The sequence below is a fragment of the Sturnus vulgaris genome, chromosome 5 (assembly GCF_052056855.1).
Source record: "Sturnus vulgaris isolate bStuVul1 chromosome 5, bStuVul1.hap1, whole genome shotgun sequence".
Classification (NCBI taxonomy): domain Eukaryota; kingdom Metazoa; phylum Chordata; class Aves; order Passeriformes; family Sturnidae; genus Sturnus; species Sturnus vulgaris.
Window position 1 is genome coordinate 73073894 of NC_142247.1, and position 23084 is coordinate 73096977.

The following is a 23084-nucleotide window of genomic DNA, read 5'->3' on the forward strand; positions in this document are numbered from 1 at the left end:
CGACTTTCCTGTAACTCATTTGTTCAACTAAAAAGAATCCAAACAAAAAAAAAAATTGCAAAAAAAATTAATAATAATCCTCTGCCTGTGGACAGAGATTGATTTTGCTGTCTCCTGAGTGGGGAGATGTCAGGAGGCTCCAACAGAATTTCCCATAAATATTCCAGCAGGGTTGGGCAGCCAGAGGAACCTGCTGGAGCATTTTAGAGGAGCCCAGAGCTTGGCAAGGGGAGGAAGGGAAGCAAAGCCCCAGCTCTGCTGCTGGAATTGGTTTTTGGAGCTCTGGAGGATGTTTGGCACAGTTTGGGGTGGGTGTGAAACACCCTGATCTCTGCAGAAAGGGGATCCTGCAGAGGTGCTGGTCATAAACACCAAAAATGTTCCCAGCTCTGCCTTGGAGGGGGAAAAGCAGAGGGAAAAGAGTTTGGATGTGGTGGTACAGAAATTCCTGGGCTTTGGAGCAGCTCCGTGTGCCCCAGGCTGTGGGAAGCTCAGGAGGTGTTTGGGATTCACATTCCAGGCTGGGATAAAGGACACTGGGATGCCTGGAGGGGATGCCTGGGACAGAGTTAAAGGAATAAAATGGGGATTTATTAAAAACCCTTCAAAGGATTCACCTTGGGCAGTGCAAGAGCCCGGCCATGGCTACACCCAAGATGGATCCCAGGTCACGAGTTTTCACACTTTTATAAGTTTTGGTTCATTTCCATATTGGGGTTCATTGTCCAATTCCAGCTCCAGGTTCTGCAGTCCCATCCTCCCACATTGCTCTCCTCAGTTCACTGTTGTTTGCACTTTTTGTATAAATTACACTTTTTATACCCAAAGCTGCAGTGGTGTCCTTGGTCCTGGGGCTGGAAAAGGATTGTTTTGTGTGACTGAGCTGTGAGGGGAACTTGCTAATTTCTAAGAAATTCAGAGTTATATATTAATGCAGTACAGAATCTGGAAAATTGGAAAGCTAAAAACATCAACTGCTCCATGAAAATAATTCTGGCTGTAGATCTGAGCTCCAAACCTGAGCTCTGGGGGTTTTCCTCTCACTTTCAGCTCCCAACAAACTCCTGATTGCTGAACTCAGGATCAGGTTCTTGGGCTAAATTTAACGGAGCAATTAAAAAACCCTTCCCAGCATTTCCAGGTGGCACAGGAAGGGTCTGGAGAACCAGGAATGGCTGAGGGAGCTGGGAATGGAGAACCAGGAATGGCTGAGGGAGATGGGAATGGAGAACCAGGAATGGCTGAGGGAGATGGGAATGGAGAATCAGGAATGGCTGAGGGAGCTGGGAAGGGGCTGAGCCTGGAGAAAAGGGGGATCAGGGGGGACCTTGTGGCTCTGCACAACTCCCTGACAGGAGGGGACAGCCGGGGTGGGATTTGGGATCTGGGAACAGGGAACAGGGACAGGAGGAGAGGGATGGTTCTGCACTGCAGGGGGATGGGGAGGCTCTGTGAGATCTGCAGAGAATTGCTGGAGGTGATAAATTCAGGAAGTTGGGACAGAGCTCCTGGCACAGGTCACACCTTGAATCATTCCAGCTGTTTCCAAAGGGATCGAGGTGCTGCAAATTCCTATTGTGTAAAATAAAGTCTGGGCGAGGCCAGAAAGTGGAAGTGGGAAAGAATCCCAGAATCCCAGAATGGTGGCACCCAAACCACCCCTGCCATGGCAGGGACACCTCCCACCATCCCAGGGTGCTCCAAACCCGAATTTCCAACCTGGCCTTGGACATTCCAGGGATCCAGGGGCAGCCACAGCTGCTCTGCCATCTTTCCCTGCCTTGGGATGAGGGTGATGTTCCCTTGGGCAGCCAAGGTTTTCCTCAAAAGCTGAATGTCAGATTGTTCCAGCTGCTGTCCCAGACATCTGCCTGCTTTTTTGGGGGGTTTTGGGGTTTTTTTTCTGTTTGGTTGGTTGGTTTTGGTTTTTTTAGTTTTGTTTTTTTTTTTGTAGTGTTGGTCTTGAAGCTTTCCATGATTTTCATTCTCGTTTTCTGTCTCTGTATTTTTCCCACTCTAGGTCCTTTCCTTTCCCTTCCTTTCTCTCTGAGCTCCCCCATTCTCAGCTTTTCTCTCTCTTCCTGTGTTTCTTTCTCTCTCAGGTATAAAAGATCTCCTCCTCCAATCCCTCAGGCTCTATTTATTATACCCACAATTCTTTAAAAAGGTGAAAGGACAGGTTTGTAGGATTGGAAACAAACTGGAGCCCCTTTTTTTTTCCCCCTTTTTTCCCTTTCTTCCCCATCCTGGGACACTGAATTTGAGTTTTCCATAGGGGTGAATCATTTATATTTGATGACAGTCTGCTCCTTTATACAAAAGGGGATTTTAGACATTTTCCCACAGGAAAATGTGCCTCATCCCAAGCACAAAGGAGCAAATCCTGTTATTATCAGGAATTTTACCTCACAGGTGTAAAACCAAGCGAGCACCTGGATCTTCCCTCCATATCCCACAAGTTTCCTCCTGCTTTTTCTTGTGTGGTGAAAGCAAAGGAGGATTTGGGCTCAGTTTGGGGATTATTTTTGAGGATGACATAAATTCTGAACCAGAATCCAGAAAAAGAATCTCCAGTGTCATTAATCCCACAAATTGCATTGTTAATCTCAAGAAGTTCTTTTTAAGGGAGGCTATTTTTGGGGGTTTTTTTTTGCCTTTAATGAATCCAGTTGAGCAATTTAAAACCACTTCAAGATGGAGGGATTTTTTTTTGTTTGGTTTTTTCCTCAAGTGCCAGTGAATTCCCACAAATTTGGTGATAAAATCTGGCAACAAAATTGCTCAGACTGGCCAGAAAGTGCCACTCCTGGGGTGATTTTGTTGCTGAAGTGATGATTCCATTCAGAGCCGATGGCAGGACATGGAGATTTGCAGAGTTGGATGGAAGTGGAATTCAAATTCCCAACAAAAGAGCAGGAAAAAGTGTCCTGAGGAGCAGGGTAAATGTGCATCACTTTGAGCTTGGCAGTGAAATCCACCTGGATTCAGCTGGGAGCTCTTGGAATTGGATGTAGGAGCTGGGTCCTGTTTTTTTTTTTTCCATTCTAATGATGGCCAAAAAGTCGTGTGGAATCTCCTCTTTTACCTGGCAAAATGAGAATATTTGCCATGGGAATAGACCTGGGAAACAACCAAACATTTTTCTTCATTGGAGACAAGGATTGGGAAAGCTAAATCTGGATGGAAAACACGGAATGTGGCAGAATATCACACCTGGAAAGAACTTTTTTTCCAAATTTTTGGGTTAAAAACGTTTCTCTTGGTCATTATTTTCCACCAGGTGGGATCTTCTTGGCAATCAAATAATTCGTGGACTGATATTCCAAATAATTCATCTGTCACGATCAGCCATTGGGGTTTCACCAGGAATTTGTTTAAATGGATGTGAGGGGAAAAAAAAAAAAAAAAAGTCAATTAGGGATCAGAAGAGCTGATTTATAGGGAAAGGTGGAAAAATGTTCTTTATGGAAATCTCAGGGAGGCACAGAAGCACCTGCAAGGTGTGAATTCCCTGAGGGGGATTGATTGGGATGGAGTTTGGAACTGGGAGGAGTGAGGTGGAATTCCAGGATTGTAAATGCAAGGAGAAGGATGGGAAAGACCTCCCAGGGTTTTGTTTGGGTTGTTTTTTTTTTTTACCTCTGGAATTCCCTCAGAAAACACCCCTGGCATGGTCCCACAAGGGCAGGGCTGACCTTCCCTGAGGTATCCCTGATTCCACATCCCTGAGGGGGCTTTGCTTTCCATTTCAGGGCTGCTTTTGGCAAAGAATCCGAAGTTCTGATTGGCAATTTGGGAGACAAGCTGATCCCTCAGCAGGAGATCCTGCGGGACGTCAGCGACCTCAAAGCCTTGGCCAACCTGCACGAGAGCCTGGAGTGGCTGGCAGGACGCACCAAGGCAGCTTTTTCCAGCCTCTCAGCATCCCAGAGTGAGTAATTCCCAAGGGAAAAAACACCTCTGCCTTGGGGGGGGGGGGTTGGCACTGCACAAATGTGGGGTTCGAGGGGGGGATGTGAAGCTTTTGTAGCAGGTTTGTGTCAGGAAATGCAGCAGTTCATCTCTCCCTTCCTCTTCTGGGGTTTGGAGGCACCACAGGAGGGTTCCAGGAGTTTTGGAGCCCTAAAATCTGGGATTTTTCAGCTTTCTGTGCTTTCTGGCACTGACCCACTGGAGAGCACTGCTTTGGACCTGAGGCCTTGGAAAAAGCTTCCAAAATTGAGTGGTGGAGTTAAAATCATGGGTGGAGTTAAAATAAAAGCGTGTGATTTCACAGGGTGAAGAGTTTTGAATTTGGGATTTTATGATACATTAATAGGGATGGGACAAGATGGAGGTTCTGGGGCTCTTCTTCCTTCTTGTTCCTTCTTCTTCTTAGTTTCAGGTAGTAATTTTTGATTGGATGGAAAGTGCTGCACTGTGGGTCACAGGTGTTTGGTCATTGGCTCAAAAGTATAAATAATAGAGATGTTAGTTTTTAATTGGACAATTAGACCTTAAAACACCCTGTAACTACTGAGAGCTGCCAACGTTTTCTCACTTTTAGCTGGTAGCTTGTCTTGGTTTCAAAGACAGGTGTGTGCCAAGAAAGGCAGGAGTCTCTTTTTTTAAAATGGAGAATGTAAACCCCCCTCCCTCCAAATTATTATGATTTTAAAATTAAGGGGCTCTCAGGTGAAGATATGGGAATAACAGCTCTTTACTAGGAGAATTAAAATAGAAATACAGGATTACAAAAACCAAACCACAGCCAGAGCCAGAATCCAAGGTGCCCCTGTCAGTCAGTCAGGGTTGGTGCAGTCCCATTCCATGGTGGCTGCATCCTCCTGCAGTGACAGATGTGGTTCTGCTGGAGCAGGGCTCCTGCACAAGGTGCAGTTTTCCTCCAAAGCTCCAGGGATGATGTGGAAGGCTCTGGTTTTCCTCTGGGATCCAGTGGGAAAAGGCTGCTCTGATGTTCCAAATCTCAGATTTTATCTGGGTAGGAAATGCTTGGCTCCTCCCCCTGGGTGGAGCAACTCCCAATGGGATGATGGAATTTTATCAGTTAATTAGTGGGACCCAGTGGGATGATGGAATTTTATCAGTTAATTAGTGGGACCCAGTGGGATGATGGAATTTTATCAGTTAATTAGTGGGACCCAATGGGGTGATGGAATTTTATCAGTTAATTAGTGGGACCCAATGGGATGATGGAATTTTATCAGTTAATTAGTGGGTCCCAATGGGATGATGGAATTTTATCAGTTAATTAGTGGGACCCAATGGGATGATGGAATTTTATCAGTTAATTAGTGGGACCCAATGGGATGATGGAATTTTATCAGTTAATTAGTGGGACCCAGTGGGATGATGGAATTTTATCAGCCATGCCCTGGGACTCCATGGCCCATTAACAGGAGAGATCTCCTGGAGGGAGGATGGGCTGTGAAAAGATAAAGAACACTGCCCCAGCTGGGTTAACACCTGACCCATTAACAGAGGATCTCTCCCATGGGATCAGGATCCCTGTCCCACAGCTGGTGACAAAATCCAGACTTTTGATCACACCCTGCATTACAACCCAAGGCATAGCACTCCCTGTACTATAGATGAGAATTAATAAACAACCGAGTCCAAACACAAAACTTCATCTCTAATCCCGACTCTGACTCCAGGCAGGGGGAAAAAGGAAAATAGATTCTAATCCAGGAGCATCACTTCCAACTTGGAAAAGTCTTCCAGCCCTGGAGCTTCCCAGCAGGGGCTGCTGCTGACATTCCCAGGAGCAGGAAGCAATGCCAGGCAGGTTTCACTCACTCTGAAGGAATTATCACCAGGCTGCTGATTTAAAAACGTTTAAATTTCTGAAATTGAAAAATTTCTGTGTTAGAAATCCCAAGGGCAGCTGGAATATTTCAAAGGAGAAATTCCAGGAGCAATTGGATGGGATTTCATGAGGAATATCTTTCCTGGTGGGTGCAGTGAGGTGCCAGCAGAGCCTGGAGATGCCAGCACTGCTCCTGCCTGCCTTGTGGGACCATTTCATTTTCCTGGGATTCAGCTTTCAGTCCTTCCTTCCCTCAGGAATGGGGATTTCTGCCTGGCTGGAAAGGGCTGGGGGTGGGATTTGTGTGGTTTCTCTCCCCACTGTGCTCAGTGGGACCTGCACAAAAAGCTTGGCATGGTCTGACCTCAGCTCTGCTGCTTCCCAGATAAACCTTTAATTCTTTAATTAAATCTAACACTGCCTTTAATTCGTCAGGATTCCCAAGATTCCCAAAAGCTGCTCCATGTCACTCTGGCAAGGTGGCTTTGGCTTGGTTTGAGCTCTTCCTCCTGCCCAGGATCCCTGCAATTAAATTTTTTTTTGTGTTTTACAAATGCTGAACATCCCCTGCTGTCTCAGGGTGTGCAAGGAGACATCTGAGGAGCTGGGAAAAGAAAAACATGGAATAAAAAATCCACGCAGCTCCAGGGGATCCCAAGACAGGGAATTTCTGCAGTTTGGTTTGGGAATTTGGAGCAGAATCCTGGAGGAAGGTGCCCAGCACTGGGGGCAGCTGAGCTCTCCTGGGAGCTGGGAATTGAAAATCAGCTCAGATTTTTTTTTCTTCTGGGAATTCAGGAGGGAAATTTGCAGGTGCTGAATAAAGTCACAGTGTTTCATGTCCATGAAATCATTGTCCCTTGGCAGAAATCCTTCCTAAGGTTTCTAACTCTGCTCCAGAGCAGGATTTTAAACTCCTCACTCAGCTTTCCACGGTCAGATCCTTTGGATCCAGAAGGATAATTAAGGTTATACAATCTTAAATCTTAAATTAAAACCCGAATCAATCCAGGTAGCTTTAATATTCCTGTAACCCAGATTTTGATTTCTCAATACCTGGGTGCCAACACTTGCTCTGTTCTCGCTTCAGAGGAGTCTAAACAAATATCAAAATTAAACAAAACCCAGTGGGAAATGCTATCAAAGTTCAGTAGCCAAATATTTATTTAGTTACTAGGAGAGTTCTTGGGGCTGAGGATTTATGTTCTAACAGTCAGAGCTGTTAAAATAAAACATCATTCATCATTTCAGGTCTGGTTGGAACTCAGGTTTTTTAATAAATCAATATTTTCCAGATATTAAAGGTCACAAGCATGACTCTCAGGCCTCGGAGAGGACGTTCCACGCATGGGTGAATAAACATAAAACCACAAAGTCTGATATTTCACTTGGCAGCGTCCTCCTGACCATCAAAATTTCCTCTTCCTTTGTAAAAACTTCATCCTAAAATGTCTGTACACAAATGCCAGGAGTGTCTGGAACAAGGGGCAGTGGAAGGGAATGACAGAGGCTGCCCCCACCTCGTGCTCATAAATGAAATTTTCATCCTTTGGTTGTTTCTCTTTTCTTCCTGAACAACTTGAGGTTCAGTCCTGCTCCCACTCAGGGCATCACCCAAGTGTTCAGTGAGTGATCAGGACCTGAATTTTTGGTGCAATCCCAGAAATTCCCTAATCCCAACAAGCCCATGATGTAGAGCTGTTGGCCCTGGGGAAAGGCAGCAATTTTTCCAGCAAAGCTTCCTTGGATGCAAAAAAAAAATCCAGAAAGCACAAGGAGCAGCTGGGCAGGTCTGATTTTGGGAAACCTTAAAAAAGAGGCGTGACCTGCTGGTGGTTTTGGGGTGAGGCTGTCAAAGGGCCCTTCCCAGAGGTAAAAATTCAATAATCTTTGGCTGTGGACGTGCCACAATTACCCCTCATTTAAACCCAGCCGTGGTAATCAGAGTTTTATCACTCCGGGCAGTCTCTTGTTCATTATTTGGTGTTTGCTGAGCTGATGGCTCTTGCATGGCTCTGCCTTTATCTGCTCCCCTTCAGAATTGGATTTTGTATTTCCCAAACCAGTCAGATATGACAAAGTCATTTCCTCCTGCTCTTGTCTTTTCAGGGAATGCAAACTCCTTTTTAACAATAACCATTCAGGGATTAAAGTTGCTGGGAGAAGGTGAATTTGCTGAGGAAGTCAAGTCAATTTTTTATAGGAAAATGGAAATTGGGTTTCCCCCTCCTCATCCTCTGTGCTTTGTCAGAACACAACCTCATCCTTCTCCTTGGTGCAGCTTCAGCCTCCTGAGATTCCCTGGAGATTTTAGAGAAGGAATTATTACTCCATGAAGGAGCTGGGACAATGATTTTGAAGATTTTTAACATTTTGAAGACCATTGCTGGCTGTGTGTGGGGAGGAGGATGAAAGATGAGCTGTTGGCTTCTGGAGTTGGAGCTGCCCTTTAAATTCAGATTTAAATTCCAGCTGCTTTGGCATCCCCTGACTTCACATTGTTGTGATTGCCAGGGAATGACTGACAGGCTTCAACTCTGACTTTGGAATGGTTTTGTCATGGAATCAAATTATTTGGGTGGGAAGGGACCTCAAAGCTCACCCAGAGCCACCCCTGCCATGGCAGGGACACTTCCACTGTCCCAGGGGATCCAAGCCTGGCCTTGGACATTCCAGGGATTCTCTGGCAATTCCAGCCCAGCCAGCAATTCCTAATTCCCAAATCTCCCCTTTCCCAACCTGAAGCCATTCCCTGTGTCCTGTCCCTCTGTCCCTTGTCCCCAGTCCCTCTCCAGCTCTCCTGGAGCTCCTTCAGGGACTCTGAGCTCTCCCAGCAGCTTTGCTAAGTCCAAGCCCATTTGTAGTTCTATCAAAGCTATAAATGGTGATTAATTAGCAGCTGATCAGCCCTGGTTTGGTTTGGATTTCACTCTGGGTGAGGGTGGCAGAGCTCCCTGTCCCTGCTCAAGGACATTCCCACCTGGCAAACCCAGGAGAACAGGCAGGGACCTCATTCCTTCATTAAACCCCAGCCCAGGCTCGCTGTGGGCGTGCTGGGGTTTGGATCAGCCTGTGGAGAACGCTGGGAATAATCTCTGAGCATCCCAGAGCTGTGGGATGGACAGAAAGAGCTGTGTTGGTGAGCCAAGGCCAAGCAGGTAAAATGTCCAAGAAGAGCTTTTCCCTCTTTTGCTCTGCTTCTCCTCAGAACCAACAAGATCTGAGTGACTTTGTCCACCAGCAGCTCCCAGGCCAGGTTAAATCAATCCCTGCTCCCAGGACTGATCCCAGCCCGGGTTAATTCAATTCCTGCTCCCAGGACAGGTCCCAGGCCAGGTTAATTCAATTCCTACACCCAGGACTGATCTCAGCCCAGGTTAATTCAATCCCTGCTCCCAGGACAGGTCCCAGGCCAGGTTAAATCAATTCCTACACCCAGGACTGATCTCAGCCCAGGTTAATTCAATTCCTGCACCCAGGACAGGTCCCAGGCCAGGTTAATTCAATTCCTGCACCCAGGACTGGTCCCAGCCCGGGTTAATTCAATTCCTGCACCCAGGACAGGTCTCAGCCCAGATTAATTCAATTCCTACACCCAGGATTGATCCCAGGCCAGGTTAATTCCTACACCCAGGACTGATCCCAGGCCGGGTTAAATCAATTCCTGCACCCAGGACTGATCCCAGCCCAGGTTAAATCAATTCCTGCACCCAGGACAGATCTCAGCCCAGGTTAAATCAATTCCTACACCCAGGATTGATCCCAGGCCAGGTTAATTCAATTCCTGCACCCAGGACTGATCCCAGCCCAGGTTAAATCAATTCCTGCACCCAGGATTGATCCCAGGCCAGGTTAGATCAATTCCTGCACCCAGGACTGATCCCAGACCGGGTTAATTCAATTCCTGCACCCAGGACAGGTCTCAGCCCAGATTAATTCAATTCCTGCACCCAGGACTGATCCCAGCCCGGGTTAATTCCTGCACCCAGGTCCATCCATAGGGGCACAGCAAGTTGGAGATGATCACCCAGGGGAGCTCCAGGGCAGCTGGCCAGGATTTGTGCTCTTCCACAAGAGCCCCAACAGCTCAGGCAGTGGGAAAGATGAAATATTGGAAAATAAGGCCATTTATGAAGCTCCAATAAAAAGCTGTCGTTTAGATTAAGTCACATTGGAGCAGCAGATATTCACCAAATAATCAAAGCACTCAAGATTTACCTTGTTAATTTAATGGCAGATGGTTTGCATTGGGTGGAAACGTGCAGCTTTTTCTGGCTTAGACAGAAATTTACTTTTGTTGCAATAACAAAGCCACAGCATTCACCAAGCCCTTCCCCCTGCCCTAGAGCAGGCCCGAGTTGATCATCTTTAATCTGGCTTTTAAATAAGGGTCTCTATTAATACATCTTTAAAAAAAAAAAAAAATCAATTCCCCATGAGCAATCAATACAGCAAGATGTGCTACAAGTTCAGTGACAAAAAAAAAAAAAAAAAAAAATCGGCTGCAGCTCGAGAGAAATAGAGCCCCATTTAAGAGCTGAATTCAGTTCATTAGGGGGTTAAACACAAAGCCCTGCCTGAGCTCAGCACTGCTGGGTGGCCTGGCTGCAAAATAAAAGGCAGCAATTTCCCCTCCACACCGAGCCTGATTTTCATTTGTGCTGAAACCACTCTGGAGGGGCATTAAAGTGACTTTAAATGGCAGCTCCCTGTGGCAGGAAGGGGCCCCGGTGTCCATTTGAAAAAGCAGCATTGCTGGAGTGGGGCAGGATGCTCCTCTGTGCCATCAAAGGCCATTCCAGGCTCAGGGAAGCCAAGGAGAGGCTGATGATCCTCCAGGGGAAAAGTGGCCCAGGATGGTCTTGATGGCCCTCAGTGAGCTCTGAAAAGCATTTGGAGATCTGTGGCTGGAAAATGAGGTGCAAATGCTCAGTGAGATCATTAATGAAGCCAGGCGGTGGCAGAGAAATGCAGGATTTTAGGAAAAAGCTGTGGCAAACCTCGATTTTTCCTTCCCATTTTTGAATGAAGCCCCGGCTCACCCAAACTGGGACTGTGGGGGAAGTCCTGCCCACCTGCAGAGGAAAAGTTGAAAACATCTTCAACACCCCCTTGGAATTTGGGGTGAAGAGGAGAAAATATCTGCTGTGGACATGGCATAAAGCAGTGAAGAGGCAGAGTGGCCTCAGGATGAGTTCCTGAGGACTGTGGAGGGGACAATGACAGCACAGGAGGGCCCTCCTCAGGCTTTTAGGAAAAACCAAACTGTTTTTTCCAGTTAGAACTGGAATTGCATTCAAATGCTGTTATTACTCATCCAGGCTGGCCCAGACAAGGGTGACCCACTGAGCAAATGAAGATTTCTCCACACGAAGGGGCAGAGGGACAGCAGCTACTGAGCTGTGACAGCCATGGACACACGGCACGAATGCAGAAAGTTTCATTCCAATGAACTTCCTGGAAGAGAAAGACAATCCTGGTTTAGCTGAGCTGAGCTCAGGGCCTGGAGGGGCTCCAGGAGAGCTGGAGAGGGACTGGGGACAAGGGACAGAGGGACAGGACACAGGGATGGATGGGATCTTGGGAATGAGGAATTGCTGGCTGGGCTGGGATTGCCAGAGAATCCCTGGAATGGCCAAGGAAGGATTGGAGCAGCCTGGGATGCTGGGAGGTGTCCCTGGAATGAGCTTTGAGGTCCCTTCCCAGCCAAGGCAGTGCAGGATTCTGGGATTCAGGAGACTCAGAATCCATTGCCAGGGATTGGGATGGAAAATGGGGAGAGAAAAGAGAGGAGAAGGGAAGGGAGAGCCTTCATGGTTTGCTGAGATTCCAAGGGAAGGCCCTGGATCCATCAATTGCTTGGAGAGGAGATGGATCCAAGCTCAGGGTCTGGAGAGCTGGGAATTGGCAGCCTGGAGAAGGGAAGGATCCAGGGAGAGCTTCCAGAACATTCCAGGGCCTGAAGGGGCTCCAGGAGAGCTGGAGAGGGACTGGGGACAAGGGACAGAGGGACAGGACACAGGGATGGATGGGATCTTGGGAATGAGGAATTGCTGGCTGGGCTGGAATTGCCAGAGAATCCCTGGAATGTCCCAGGCCAGGTTGGACATTGGGGTTTGGGACAGTGGGAGGTGTCCCTGCCATGGATGGGGTGGAATTTGATGATTTTCCAGATCCTTTCCAACCCAAACCATTCTGGGATTCTGCAGCCACGAGCTGAGCAGAGCAATTCGGGCAGAGATCAAGAGTCCAGCCGGGTTTCTCTTGGCTGAGTTGACTTCTGGAGGACTAAAACCATGGAAAAATTGGGATAGCAAAGTGTCAGAACACCTTCCAGGCCAGCAGGGAACTGCTGACTTCACCGAGATAAAAGCACCAGGAAATTATTTTGGTTTATTTTAGAATTTTGCCAGGAAAATTTCCTAGCTTAAAAATGTCTCTTCTTTGCTGGAGCTGGGGGATTAAAAGCACACAGTCCCCTAAAATCTCCCTTTTTCCCATCCAAGTGTTCTCCCGACGCTTCCAGAATTTTTTATTTTTTTTTTTTTTTTCCCCCTCTGGAACGTCTGCAGTGAAGCTTTTCCCATCAAATATTTAACGGGATGAGGAAATCAGAGCCAGTTTTCCTTTATGGGGATGAGACAACACCGGGATCGATTCGGTGTCCTGGGGTCAGCACTTAACTCATCATCATCATCATCATCATCATCATCATCACGCTAATTACTCTCATTCCGTCTTTCCTTCCTCCCACCCAGCAGCCCTGAACGCGGGGGGATTGTGATGGAAATAAGTGACCTCATTAAGAAAAGCTTTCAAAACCATTTTACAGCCGGGATCCCGCGCGAGTCGTGCCAGGAAATCGGGATTTTGTGGGAGCCTGCCGGTCACTCCTCTTGGTTCATCCCGTTAAAATCTTTTTATCTTTTCTGGAGAAAAATCATTCCCTGGCGGTGAAAATGGGAGAGCAGAAAATCCTCGGTGTGACAGAGGTGATCACACCTTGCCCTGCTCTGGGAGGGGGCGAAATAATTAGTAAAATTATTATTTTTTAAAAAAATATTTTACGTTATTTAATTAAAAATTTCAAGTTATTTTTTAAAATTAAAAATTATAGGGTGGGGATTCAAAATTACATCCAGGGTTTTGACGGTCACTGATCTCTAAAATTCCAGCACATTGGGTCACCAGCACTTGAATTCTTTGGGGATTTTTGGGGAACGACTCTTAAATAAGCAGGAATTGTGAATAAATCATAATTTATTTCAATTTCCGAATCTGATCATCCTGGTGCTCTTCCCTTTTTCTTTCTTCACCCCGAATTTGAAAACTCTCCATCATTCCCACGGATGTTCCCATTCCCAATTTCCTCTGGATTCCCAAAACTCTTTCACTCTTTGCCTTCCAGACCTTTGGGCTGCTCCTCTTGCTTTGCAAACCAATCTGTTAAAAACAAACAACCCTCAAAAAAAAAAAACCAAAAAACTCAAAAAAAACCCCACTTTTATCTATAATTGTAAAAAAATAATTGCTAAAGATCTATTCTGTAATTATTTTTATTTTACTTTTACTCCTGGGCGTCAGGACACTGATTAACTTCAGGAATTTTATTTATTTTTTTTTTCTCTTCCACTAAATTCACCAGATTGGGAGATTTAAGATTCTTTTGCAAACCCATCCCTCTCAGGAACAGAGATTTTTTTTTTTTTGGAGAAAGTGCAGCTCAGTGTCCTGGAGGGCTCTGAGGAAAAGGGGGATTGATGGAAGTGTCCCCATTGACCTGAGATTTTTCCTTGTTTTTACAAAAAATTTGGTGAAGCACGTCGAGAAACACCAAACAGGCAAAAAAAAAAAAAAAATTAAATTTTAAAAAAAAAAAATCCTTCCACAACTTAGAAGAAACTGAAAAGATTTTTTTTAAAATCGAGTCACTTCTGAGATAATAGAATTCAGCCCAGCAAATAATAATAATAATAATAATAATAATAATAATAATAATAATAATAATAATAATAATAATAATAATAATAATAATTCTGAGAAGGGGCAAGTTTTGTGGGAAAGTTACATCATAAATGACTGAAAACAGAAAAAATAAAAATTAACACAAGAGGGATTTTCCCAGGTGAGGAGCACTGGAACAGCAAATCCTGGACTTTTTAGGGAATTTTTTTATAGTGGAATCAACTCTGTTCCAGGATCCTGCTTTTCATTCTCCCTGCCCAATTTTGCTTCCTTCAGTGAAAAAAAAAATCTCAGTTTTTTATTGAAAAACACCTGATCTTTGGAGGGGTTTTTTTTTATTATTAAACAGATTATTTTTGAGTTATTTTCATGCCTTTTCCAGATTGCTTAAAGAAAAATGTGGCTCAACCAAAACCTTCCAGGAGCTCAAACCTCCCCACATCGTTTTTATGTCACCTTTCTATTTTATTTATTTTATTTAACAAATTCCTTCCCTCCCCAATAATCCTTTTTTTTTTTTTTTTTTTTTTCTTTTTTTTTTTTTTTTTCTTTTTCCCCCAAGCCTCCATCTATGCAGAAAAACAGAAAACTCCACTTTTTGGAGGAGTTATTGCCTTGAAGAAAAGCGCTAATTTCCTGAGGAAATTTATGCCCGGGCAGCTCTAACGAGACAATTCATTAAGCGCCCACAGGCCGTAAAAAAAAATTTAAAAAAATAAAAATAAATAAAATAAAAACCTCCTTCATTTCGTTTTTAAGGACACAAAAGCTCCGGTAGGAATTTCTCAATGCCAGCTTTTCTTTTTTTTTTTTTTTTTTTTTTTTTTTTTTTGTCTCTTCGCTTTTATTTTCCTTCTTGTCGCTTTTTATTTATTTTTTTTTTTCCTTGCAGTTCTTTGCTGCGTCCCTGTCAAAACCTCGAGATTTGCAAGGGGAAAAAAAAATCCCTTAAATTTCCTCCAGCACAACCCTAATTTTTTCCCTGAGAAAACGAGGTTCATTAATGGGAATTTCATTAATGAGCAGCTCTCCCTGAGCTCGTTTCCTCTTTGTCCCTTTGGCACCACCCTTGCCGTGGATCCCAGGAAAAGCTGAATTTAGAATTTTCAGGGAATTTAGAGAGTTTAGACAGCAGATATCCCAAATCCACATGTTGGACTGATGATGGCCTTTAAAAACATTCTTGGTTCCATTCCATGATCTTGGAAATCTTGAGGGAAATAAATAAAAAAAAAAAAATAAAATAAAATTTCCTCTGGCTGTTTGATTTCCCTGGATTTAAACCCCACAACGCAGAACAACTGAAGGGAAAAGCAGCAATATCTGGGGGAATATTTGAATTATTTATTCATGTCTCAGAGACCCAAATATTCACACCTCAGAGGAGCACGGGGGAAGGTGCCAACCCCAAAATCCACCTTTGCTTCCTCAATTCCCACGGCTCTGCCACGACTCCCAGGAAATGGGGGAGAATTAAAATCCAGCAGGAGGGTTTTTTTCCCTGTTGTTTTTGGTTTTGTTTGTTTTCTTGTTTTAAATTAACTCTTCTGGAGAGGAAGAGGAGGAAGAAAATCAGATTTAGGGAGCTGTGAACTGCTCCTTAAATCCAGCATGAGGGGTTTTTTCCCCTGTTTTGTTTTTTTTTTTTTTTTTTGGATTTAACTCTTCTGGAGAGAAAGGGGAGGAAGAAAATCAAATTTAAGAAGGAACTGTGAACTGCTCCTTAAATCCAGCAGGAGGTTTTTTTCCCTGTTGTTTCTTTTTTGTTGGTTTTTTTTTTGTTTTTTTTTTTTTAATTAACTCTTCTGGAGAGGAAGGGGAGGAAGAAAATCAAATTTAAGAAGGAACTGTGAACTGCTCCTTAAATCCAGGAGGAGTTTTTTTTCCCTGTTGTTTCTTTTTTTGTTTTTTTGTGGTTTTTTTTTTTTTAATTAACTCTTCTGGAGAGGAAGAGGAGGAAGAAAATCAAATTTAAGAAGGAGCTGTGAACTGCTCCTTCAATCCAGCATGAGGGTTTTTTTCCCCTGTTTTGTTTTGTTTTTTTTTTAATTTAACTCTTCTGGAGAGGAAGGGGAGGAAGAAAATCAAATTTAAGGAGCTGTGAACTGCTCCTTAAATCCAGCCGGAGTTTTTGGGTTTTTTTTTAAGTTAACTCTTCTGGAGAGGAAGAAAATCAAATTTAAGGAGCTGTGAACTGCTCCTTCAATCCAGCAGGAGGTTTTTTTTCCCCTGTTTTGTTTTTTTTTTTTTTTTTGGATTTAACTCTTCTGGAGAGGAAGGGGAGGAAGAAAATCAAATTTAAGAAGGAGCTGTGACCTGCTCCTTAAATCCAGCAGGAGTTTTTCCCTGTTGTTTTTGGTTTTGTTTGTTTTTTTGTTTTAAATTAACTCTTCTGGAGAGGAAGAGGAGGAAGAAAATCAAATTTAAGGAGGAACTGTGAACTGCTCCTTAAATCCAGCAGGAGTTTTTTTTCCTGTTGTTTCTTTTTCTGTTTTTTTGTTTTTTTTTTTTTAATTAACTCTTCTGGAGAGGAAAGGAGGAAGAAAATCAAATTTAAGGAACTGTGAACTGCTCCTTAAATCCAGCAGGAGTTTTTTTTTCCCTGTTTTCTTTTTTTTTTTGGATTTAACTCTTCTGGAGAGGAAGGGGAGGAAGAAAATCAAATTTAAGAAGGAACTGTGACCTGCTCCTTAAATCCAGCATGAGGTTTTTTTCCCTGTTGTTTCTTTTTTTGTTTTTTTGAGTTTTTTTTTTTTTAATTAACTCTTCTGGAGAGGAAAGGAAGAAGAAAATCAGATTTAGGGAGCTGTGAACTGCTCCTTAAATCAAGGAGGAGTTTTGGTGTTTTTTTTGAAGTTAACTCTTCTGGAGAGGAAGAAAATCAAATTTAAGAAGGAACTGTGAACTGCTCCTTCAATCCAGCAGGAGTTTTTTTTCCCTGTTGGTTTTTTTTTGTTTGGTTTTTTTTTTTTGAGTTAACTCTTCTGACTCTTTTGGAGAGGAAGGGAGAAGAAAATCAGATTTAGGGAGCCTTTGCCCAAAGAACTGCCCAACTCCACAGCCAGCTCCAAAAGGGTTGTTTTTTTTTTTTTTACTCAAAACCTTTGAATAATTCAGGCCCTGATTATTTTTTTGCTGCTCCAGCTCATTTGTTTGCTCCGTGCTGCCAAGGATGATGGAGTAAAACTATCCCGAGTGAGACTTAAAGGAATGGGATTTTTCTCCTCGGGATTTCCAGAGAAGAAAGGAAAATTGATGGGCTCTGAAAAATTTCCTTTGAGCTCCAAAAGCAGAAACACCCAGGAGAAATTCAGATCCATTCCTCATCCCCCCCCCCAAAAAAAAACCAACAAAAAAAAAACAAAACAAAAGCAAAACAAAAAAAACCCCCCAAAAACAAACAAACAAAAAAAAAAAACACCAAAAAAACCCCCAACAACCAAAAAAAACCCAAAACGAAAACCAAACAAAAAACCCCAAAAAACCCAAAAACAAAACAACAAAAAAAAAATCAAAAAACAAACAAAAAAAACCAAACAAACAAAAAAAACAAAACAAAAAAAAAACAAAAAAAACCCCACAAAAACAAACAAAAAAACAAACAAAAAAACCCAAACAAACAAAAAAAATTGGATTTTCATGCATGGTCAAGGTGAGGTGTTCTGCTTTGTCCAGGTCATTATCCCTGAGCTGAAGTCCTGCCACCCTCCAGTGTCACTTGGAGGACAAACAACTGTCCCCAAGCACGTGCTGAGAGCCCTGGGATAATCTGGGAAAATTAGAGTTTGTGTGAATAAACCCCTCAGCCCCCGGCTGATAATTTCATTTTCTTTGTGGGCCAGAGCAGAGAGAGGCTGGGAGGGATCCATTCCCACCCCAGCTGCATTTTCACTTTCATTTCCCTCTTTTTTTTTTTTTTTTTTTATTTCCCTTTTTTCCACTCCAGGCCAGTTTATTATTTCCAGCAATATTTGCCAGGTTGGGAATTTGTCAGCGTTCCTTGCTTAAAAAAAAAAAAATAAAAAAAATAAAATAAAATAAAAAATCACAAAAAAAAATCACATTATGGATTTTGCTGTGAGTGATTAATTCATGGAGTTCATTAATTCCTGGAGTTAATTCATGGGATGGTTTGGGTTGGAAAGGGATTTTTGGGATCATCTCATTCCATCTCCCTCTATCCCAGGCTGCTCCCAGCCCCATCCAGCCTGGCCTTGGGAATTTCCAGGGATCCAGGGGCAGCCACAGCTGTTCTGGGTATCAAGATCTTTCCATTTTCTGTGATTTCCACACTTAATTGTACAGTTCCCTCTTCTTTTTTCACCTCTGCTTCAATTTGGTTTGCACAAAAAAAAAAAAAAAAAGGGGTTTTTATCTCCTCGTTTTGTTTTTTTTTAACCTTTTCAGGCTGGATCCGAGGGCGTGTTTGATTTTAGGCTGATTATTTTTAGTGTTTAATCCAAATTTCCTCTCCCAAAGCGGGGTTGTGGCCGTCCCAAAAGTCACATTTCCTGAAATCAGCATCAAAATGGAAATGGATTTTCAGCAGCTCCTTGGGAATGCACAGAACCCTTCCTGTGCAGGGTTGTGTTGGATCTGGGAAAGGTGTGGAGGGAGCTGGGAAAGGGGGCTCAGCCTGGAGAAAATTATTCCAAGATTCAACAAAGAGATGGAGAGGAAAAGAATAATGTTGCCATGTAAAGGAGCAAAAATAAAAAATAAAAAAAAAACAGTAAAGAATGCTGGAAATTTGATGCCAAACTTTGCCTCCCCTGTCACAGAAATGTTTTGAAGGAACCATCGAGGGTAGAAATGTTCACAGGGGACAGGAATTTCAATTTGAGGGATTGAGGGGATGGCAGATGCAGGAGATCTCTTCACAACCCCGTTATTTAATTCTAGAGTTTGAGGGCAGCCCGATGTCAAAGCCTAATGATCACCCCGGGCAGGATGGCAGCTCCAAAGTGCTGCTTCCACGAGAACTTGGATATTTGGGATAACAGAGGGCTCCTCTTGGCATGGAACTGCTTCTGCAGCTTCAGGGAGGGAGGTCAGGGCTCAGCCCCTGGGCTAAAACACAAGGGATGAGGTTCTGGAGTTGGAGCTGCACTCATGGCTGGGATAAAAATCCCAAAATATTTTTCAAGGAGGTCTCAGTGGGAATGAGATGATCCACGAGCAGCTCATGGGTTTTACCTGTGGTTTCATTGCTTTTTATTTCCCCAAGGGATGGAGTTCTGGAGTTCTCATGGCTGGGATAAAATCCCAAAATATTTTTCAAGGAGGTCTCAGTGGGAAGGAAACAATCCATGAGCAGCTCTTGGGTGTTTTACCTGTGGTTTCATTGCTTTTTATTTCCCCAAGGGATGAAGTTCTGGAGTTAGACCTGCACTTATGGTTGGGATAAAAATCCCAGGAGCTTTTTCAAGGAGCTCTCAGAGGGAATGAGATGATCCATGAACAGCTCACGGGTTTTACCTGTGGTTTCATTGCTTTTTACTGCCCTAAGGAATGAAGTTCTGGAGTTGGAGCTGCACTCATGGCTGGGATAAAAATCCCAAAATATTTTTCAAGGAGGTCTCAGTGGGAATGAGATGATCCACGAGCAGCTCACGGGTTTTACCTGTGGTTTCATTGCTTTTTACTGCCCTAAGGAATGAAGTTCTGGAGTTGGAGCTGCTCTGGTGGATGGGATAAAAATCCCAGGAGCTTTTTCAAGGAGCTCTCAGTGGGAATGAGATGATCCACGAGCAGCTCATGGGTGTTTTTGCCTGTGGTTTCATTGCTTTTTACTGCCCTAAGGAATGGAGTTCTGGAGTTCTCATGGCTGGGATAAAATCCCAGAATGTTTTTCAAGGAGGTCTCAGTGGGAATGAGATGATCCATGAGGAGCTCATGGGTTTTACCTGTGGTTTCATTGCTTTTTACTGCTCCAAGGGATGAGGTTCTGGAGTTGGAGCTGCTCTGGTGGATGGGATAAAATCCCAGAAAGTTTTTCAAGGAGGTCTCAGTGGGAAGGAAACAATCCACGAGCAGCTCATGGGTGTTGCCTGTGGTTTCATTGCTTTTTACTGCCCTAAGGAATGAAATTCTGGAGTTCTCATGGCTGGGATAAAAATCCCAGAAGCTTTTTCAAGGAGCTCTCAGAGGGAATGAGATGATCCATGAACAGCTCACGGGTTTTACCTGTGGTTTCATTGCTTTTTACTGCCCTAAGGAATGGAGTTCTGGAGTTGGAGCTGCTCTGGTGGATGGGATAAAATCCCAGAAAGTTTTTCAAGGAGGTCTCAGTGGGAAGGAAACAATCCATGAGCAGCTCATGGGTTTTACCTGTGGTTTCATTGCTTTTTACTTCCCCAAGGGATGAAGTTCTGGAGTTCTCATGGCTGGGATAAAATCCCTGGAGCTTTTTCAAGGAGGTCTCAGTGGGAAGAAATGATCCATGAACACCTTTTGGATGTTGTCTGTGGTTTAATTGCTTTTTACTGCCCTAAGGGATGAAGTTCTGGAGTTGGAGCTGCACTCATGGCTGGGATAAAAATCCCAAAATATTTTTCAAGGAGGTCTCAGAGGGAATGAGATGATCCACGAGCAGCTCATGGGTGTTTTTGCCTGTGGTTTCATTGCTTTTACTGCCCTAAGGAATGGAGTTCTGGAGTTAGACCTGCACTTATGGCTGGGATAAAATCCCAGAATGTTTTTCAAGGAGTTCTCAGTGGGAATGAGATGATCCACGAGCAGCTCACGGGTTTTACCTGTGGTTTCATTGCTTTTTACTGCCCAGGAGCTGTGGTTAAGGAACAAATCCAAAGGAAGGCTCCTCTGAAGGGATGGGGACTCACCTGAGGCTCATGGGGTGACCAAAAAGGACCCTCCCACCTGTGGGTGCTGTGCCTTGGCTCCCATCAGCTCCTTCCAGCCATCAGAGCAAGATGAGCACTCCTGGACTCTGCAGCCACGGGAATTCTCACCCCAGAGCAATCTCAGCCCGGGAAAATGTGTCCTGGGGGATGGAGAAACCCCTCAGATCCACTTGGGAATTTCATCCATTGCTCCTGAGTCAGAGGGAACACCCAGAGGGGCACACAGGAGGCTCTAAATGTGGGAGAAGATCCCAAATTCCCCTCTTTTTCTCTTGCCAGCCATGTCCCCAGGCCAGGAGAGCCACAGCAGCCTGGAACACCTTCCAGCATCCGAGCAGATCCTGCAGAGCCTGAGCGAGCTGGCCAGGTCCTTCCAGGAGATGGCTGATCGCTGCCTGCTGGTGCTGCACTTGGAAGTCAGGTAAAAAAAAAAAAAAAAAGGGATTTGGGAATGCTGGGGGGCATCCTGGGGGGGGGGGGCTGCAGGTGAAGATCGTGTCCAAAGGAGAGAAATAAATTTGTCCAAAGCGGCAGCAAAGGTTAGTGCAGAAAGGTGAGGTCGGTGGGCAAATGTGGGATGGGGGCAGGACACCAACGGGGGAATTTCCTAGGGGGGGTTTGTATCTTAAAGAGAATTTAGGAAGAAATTCCATGATGGGGGTGTGGTTAGGTCCCATCAGGGGTTTCCCAGAGAAGCTGTGGCTGTCCCTGGAGCCCTGGATGTGTCCCAGGACAGGTTGGATGGGGTTTGGAGCAGCCTGGGACAGTGGAAGGTGTCCCTGTCACGGCAGGGGTGGCACTGGGTGATCTTGCAGGTCCCTCCAACCCAAACCACTCTGTGATTCCATGATTACGGTTCAGAGATCAGGAAAAATGCGATTTTCAGGAATTTTGTCCTTCCAAAACAACACTGTGATGTTTTCATGGCCTAACAGGTATCTCCAAAGTTTGGTTTGTTTTGGGGTTTTTTTTTTTGGAATGCAAATAGGAGCTTCTCCTCCTTCTTTTTCAAACAGTAGCAGGAATTTTTTTTTTTTTTTTCCCAAGGGCTGGATAATTTCATGAAGTCTCTGCCTTCACATGCAAAGATCAAAGGCAGCAAATCCCTTTCTTCAGGCTGCCAGCTGCCCTCTCCAGGGCTGGGAAGGTGTTTTTACCTGTCCAGGCCAGGTGTATTTTCATTGCTTCCCTTTGCTCTGAGGCATCAAATGGAAGGGGAATGTCCGAGATTTGATGGATCCTCAGTTTGGTTTTGGGTGACACATCCCAAGCCACCTCGTGTCCCCTCGTGTGCTCTGCTGCAGTCAGCGTGGAGCTCTGACCAAAAATTAAAAAAAAAAAAATAAAAATCCACATTAATTCTTGTCAGCACTCCTTCATCCTGCCATCCATCACCTGCTGGGCTTGGAGGGGTTTGAGGAAAGGGTGGTGGAAGGGTGGGAATGGAGCAGTTTTCCAGCTGGGCTGAGGGAATCTGGACTCGTGGCATGGGTTTCTGACCTCTGTGGCTTTTTGTCACACCTGGGTTAAATAAAAATCCCTAAAATGGAATTCAGGGATAAATCCTGCTGTAATTCAGAGCACAGCATTGCTCAGCTCCTCCAGTGCTTGCCGAGTTTGGAGCTGTGAATTCCCCAAACCACAGCAGAGTGTGCAAAGGGTGGGAGGGATCCAGGAGAGATGCTGAGATCAGGAAAACCCCAGCAGGGTGGTGCTGGGGAAGATGAAACTGGAAAACTTTATCAATATGATTGCCTGGCAAAAGATTTTGAGAATATGGAGACTATAAGCGAGATTGAAATGAAATTAAAGGCATTTTTGAGATACCAAACTTTAGTTACTGAACAACTAGAAAACAATAGTTTGGCCAACTGAAAATAATCCCCTCTGGATTGAACAATCCCCTCTGCTTGCAGACAGGCCCAAGGGTCAGAGGAGACCCTCCCAGCTTGGTAAAGGGGGTCCAAAGTGTTGTTTTTAGGGTTTAAAGTGTCACACAGTCTATCCTGTATTAGACTGGTGAGTGAAAATTGGAATATTCAGCACAGGAGGAGATTGATTGTATTGCAATGGGAACCTCTCACCTCTCTGCTGCTCTTACCTTTACTCTCTTACTTCTCACCCCTCACCCTTTGCTCTCTCTTCACTTTTTTCCTCTTGCCCTCCGAGCTGGGCCCTTTCACCCAGGCCCTTTGCAATAATCCACAAATTCCAAAACCTGGCTTTAGGGATCTCCCAGTCAGTCCCAACCATCCAGACCCACGGCTCCTAAAGGGTGGGAGCTTCCCTGGACCCCTCACTCTGCATTTCCAACCTCCTGCAGGAACAGAGAGCAATCCCAGAGCCTGTTCCCAGCGGGATTCTCTGCTCCTGCTCCCATTCCCCGCATCCCAAGGAGCACAGCACAATGGGAATCCATCCACACAATCCCTGAAATTCCATTGGGA

General features: G+C 44.6%; 1 protein-coding gene across 1 annotated transcript in view; it reads left to right on the forward strand.

The window, feature by feature from the left end:
- Positions 1-23084, forward strand: part of EXOC4 (exocyst complex component 4) — a 309923-nt gene that overhangs the window by 255613 nt on the left and 31226 nt on the right. The window contains exons 14-15 of the mRNA XM_088165994.1: positions 3753-3931; positions 20917-21058. Coding sequence (XP_088022120.1) covers positions 3753-3931; positions 20917-21058 — 321 coding nt within the window. The remainder of the gene's footprint in view (positions 1-3752; positions 3932-20916; positions 21059-23084) is intronic.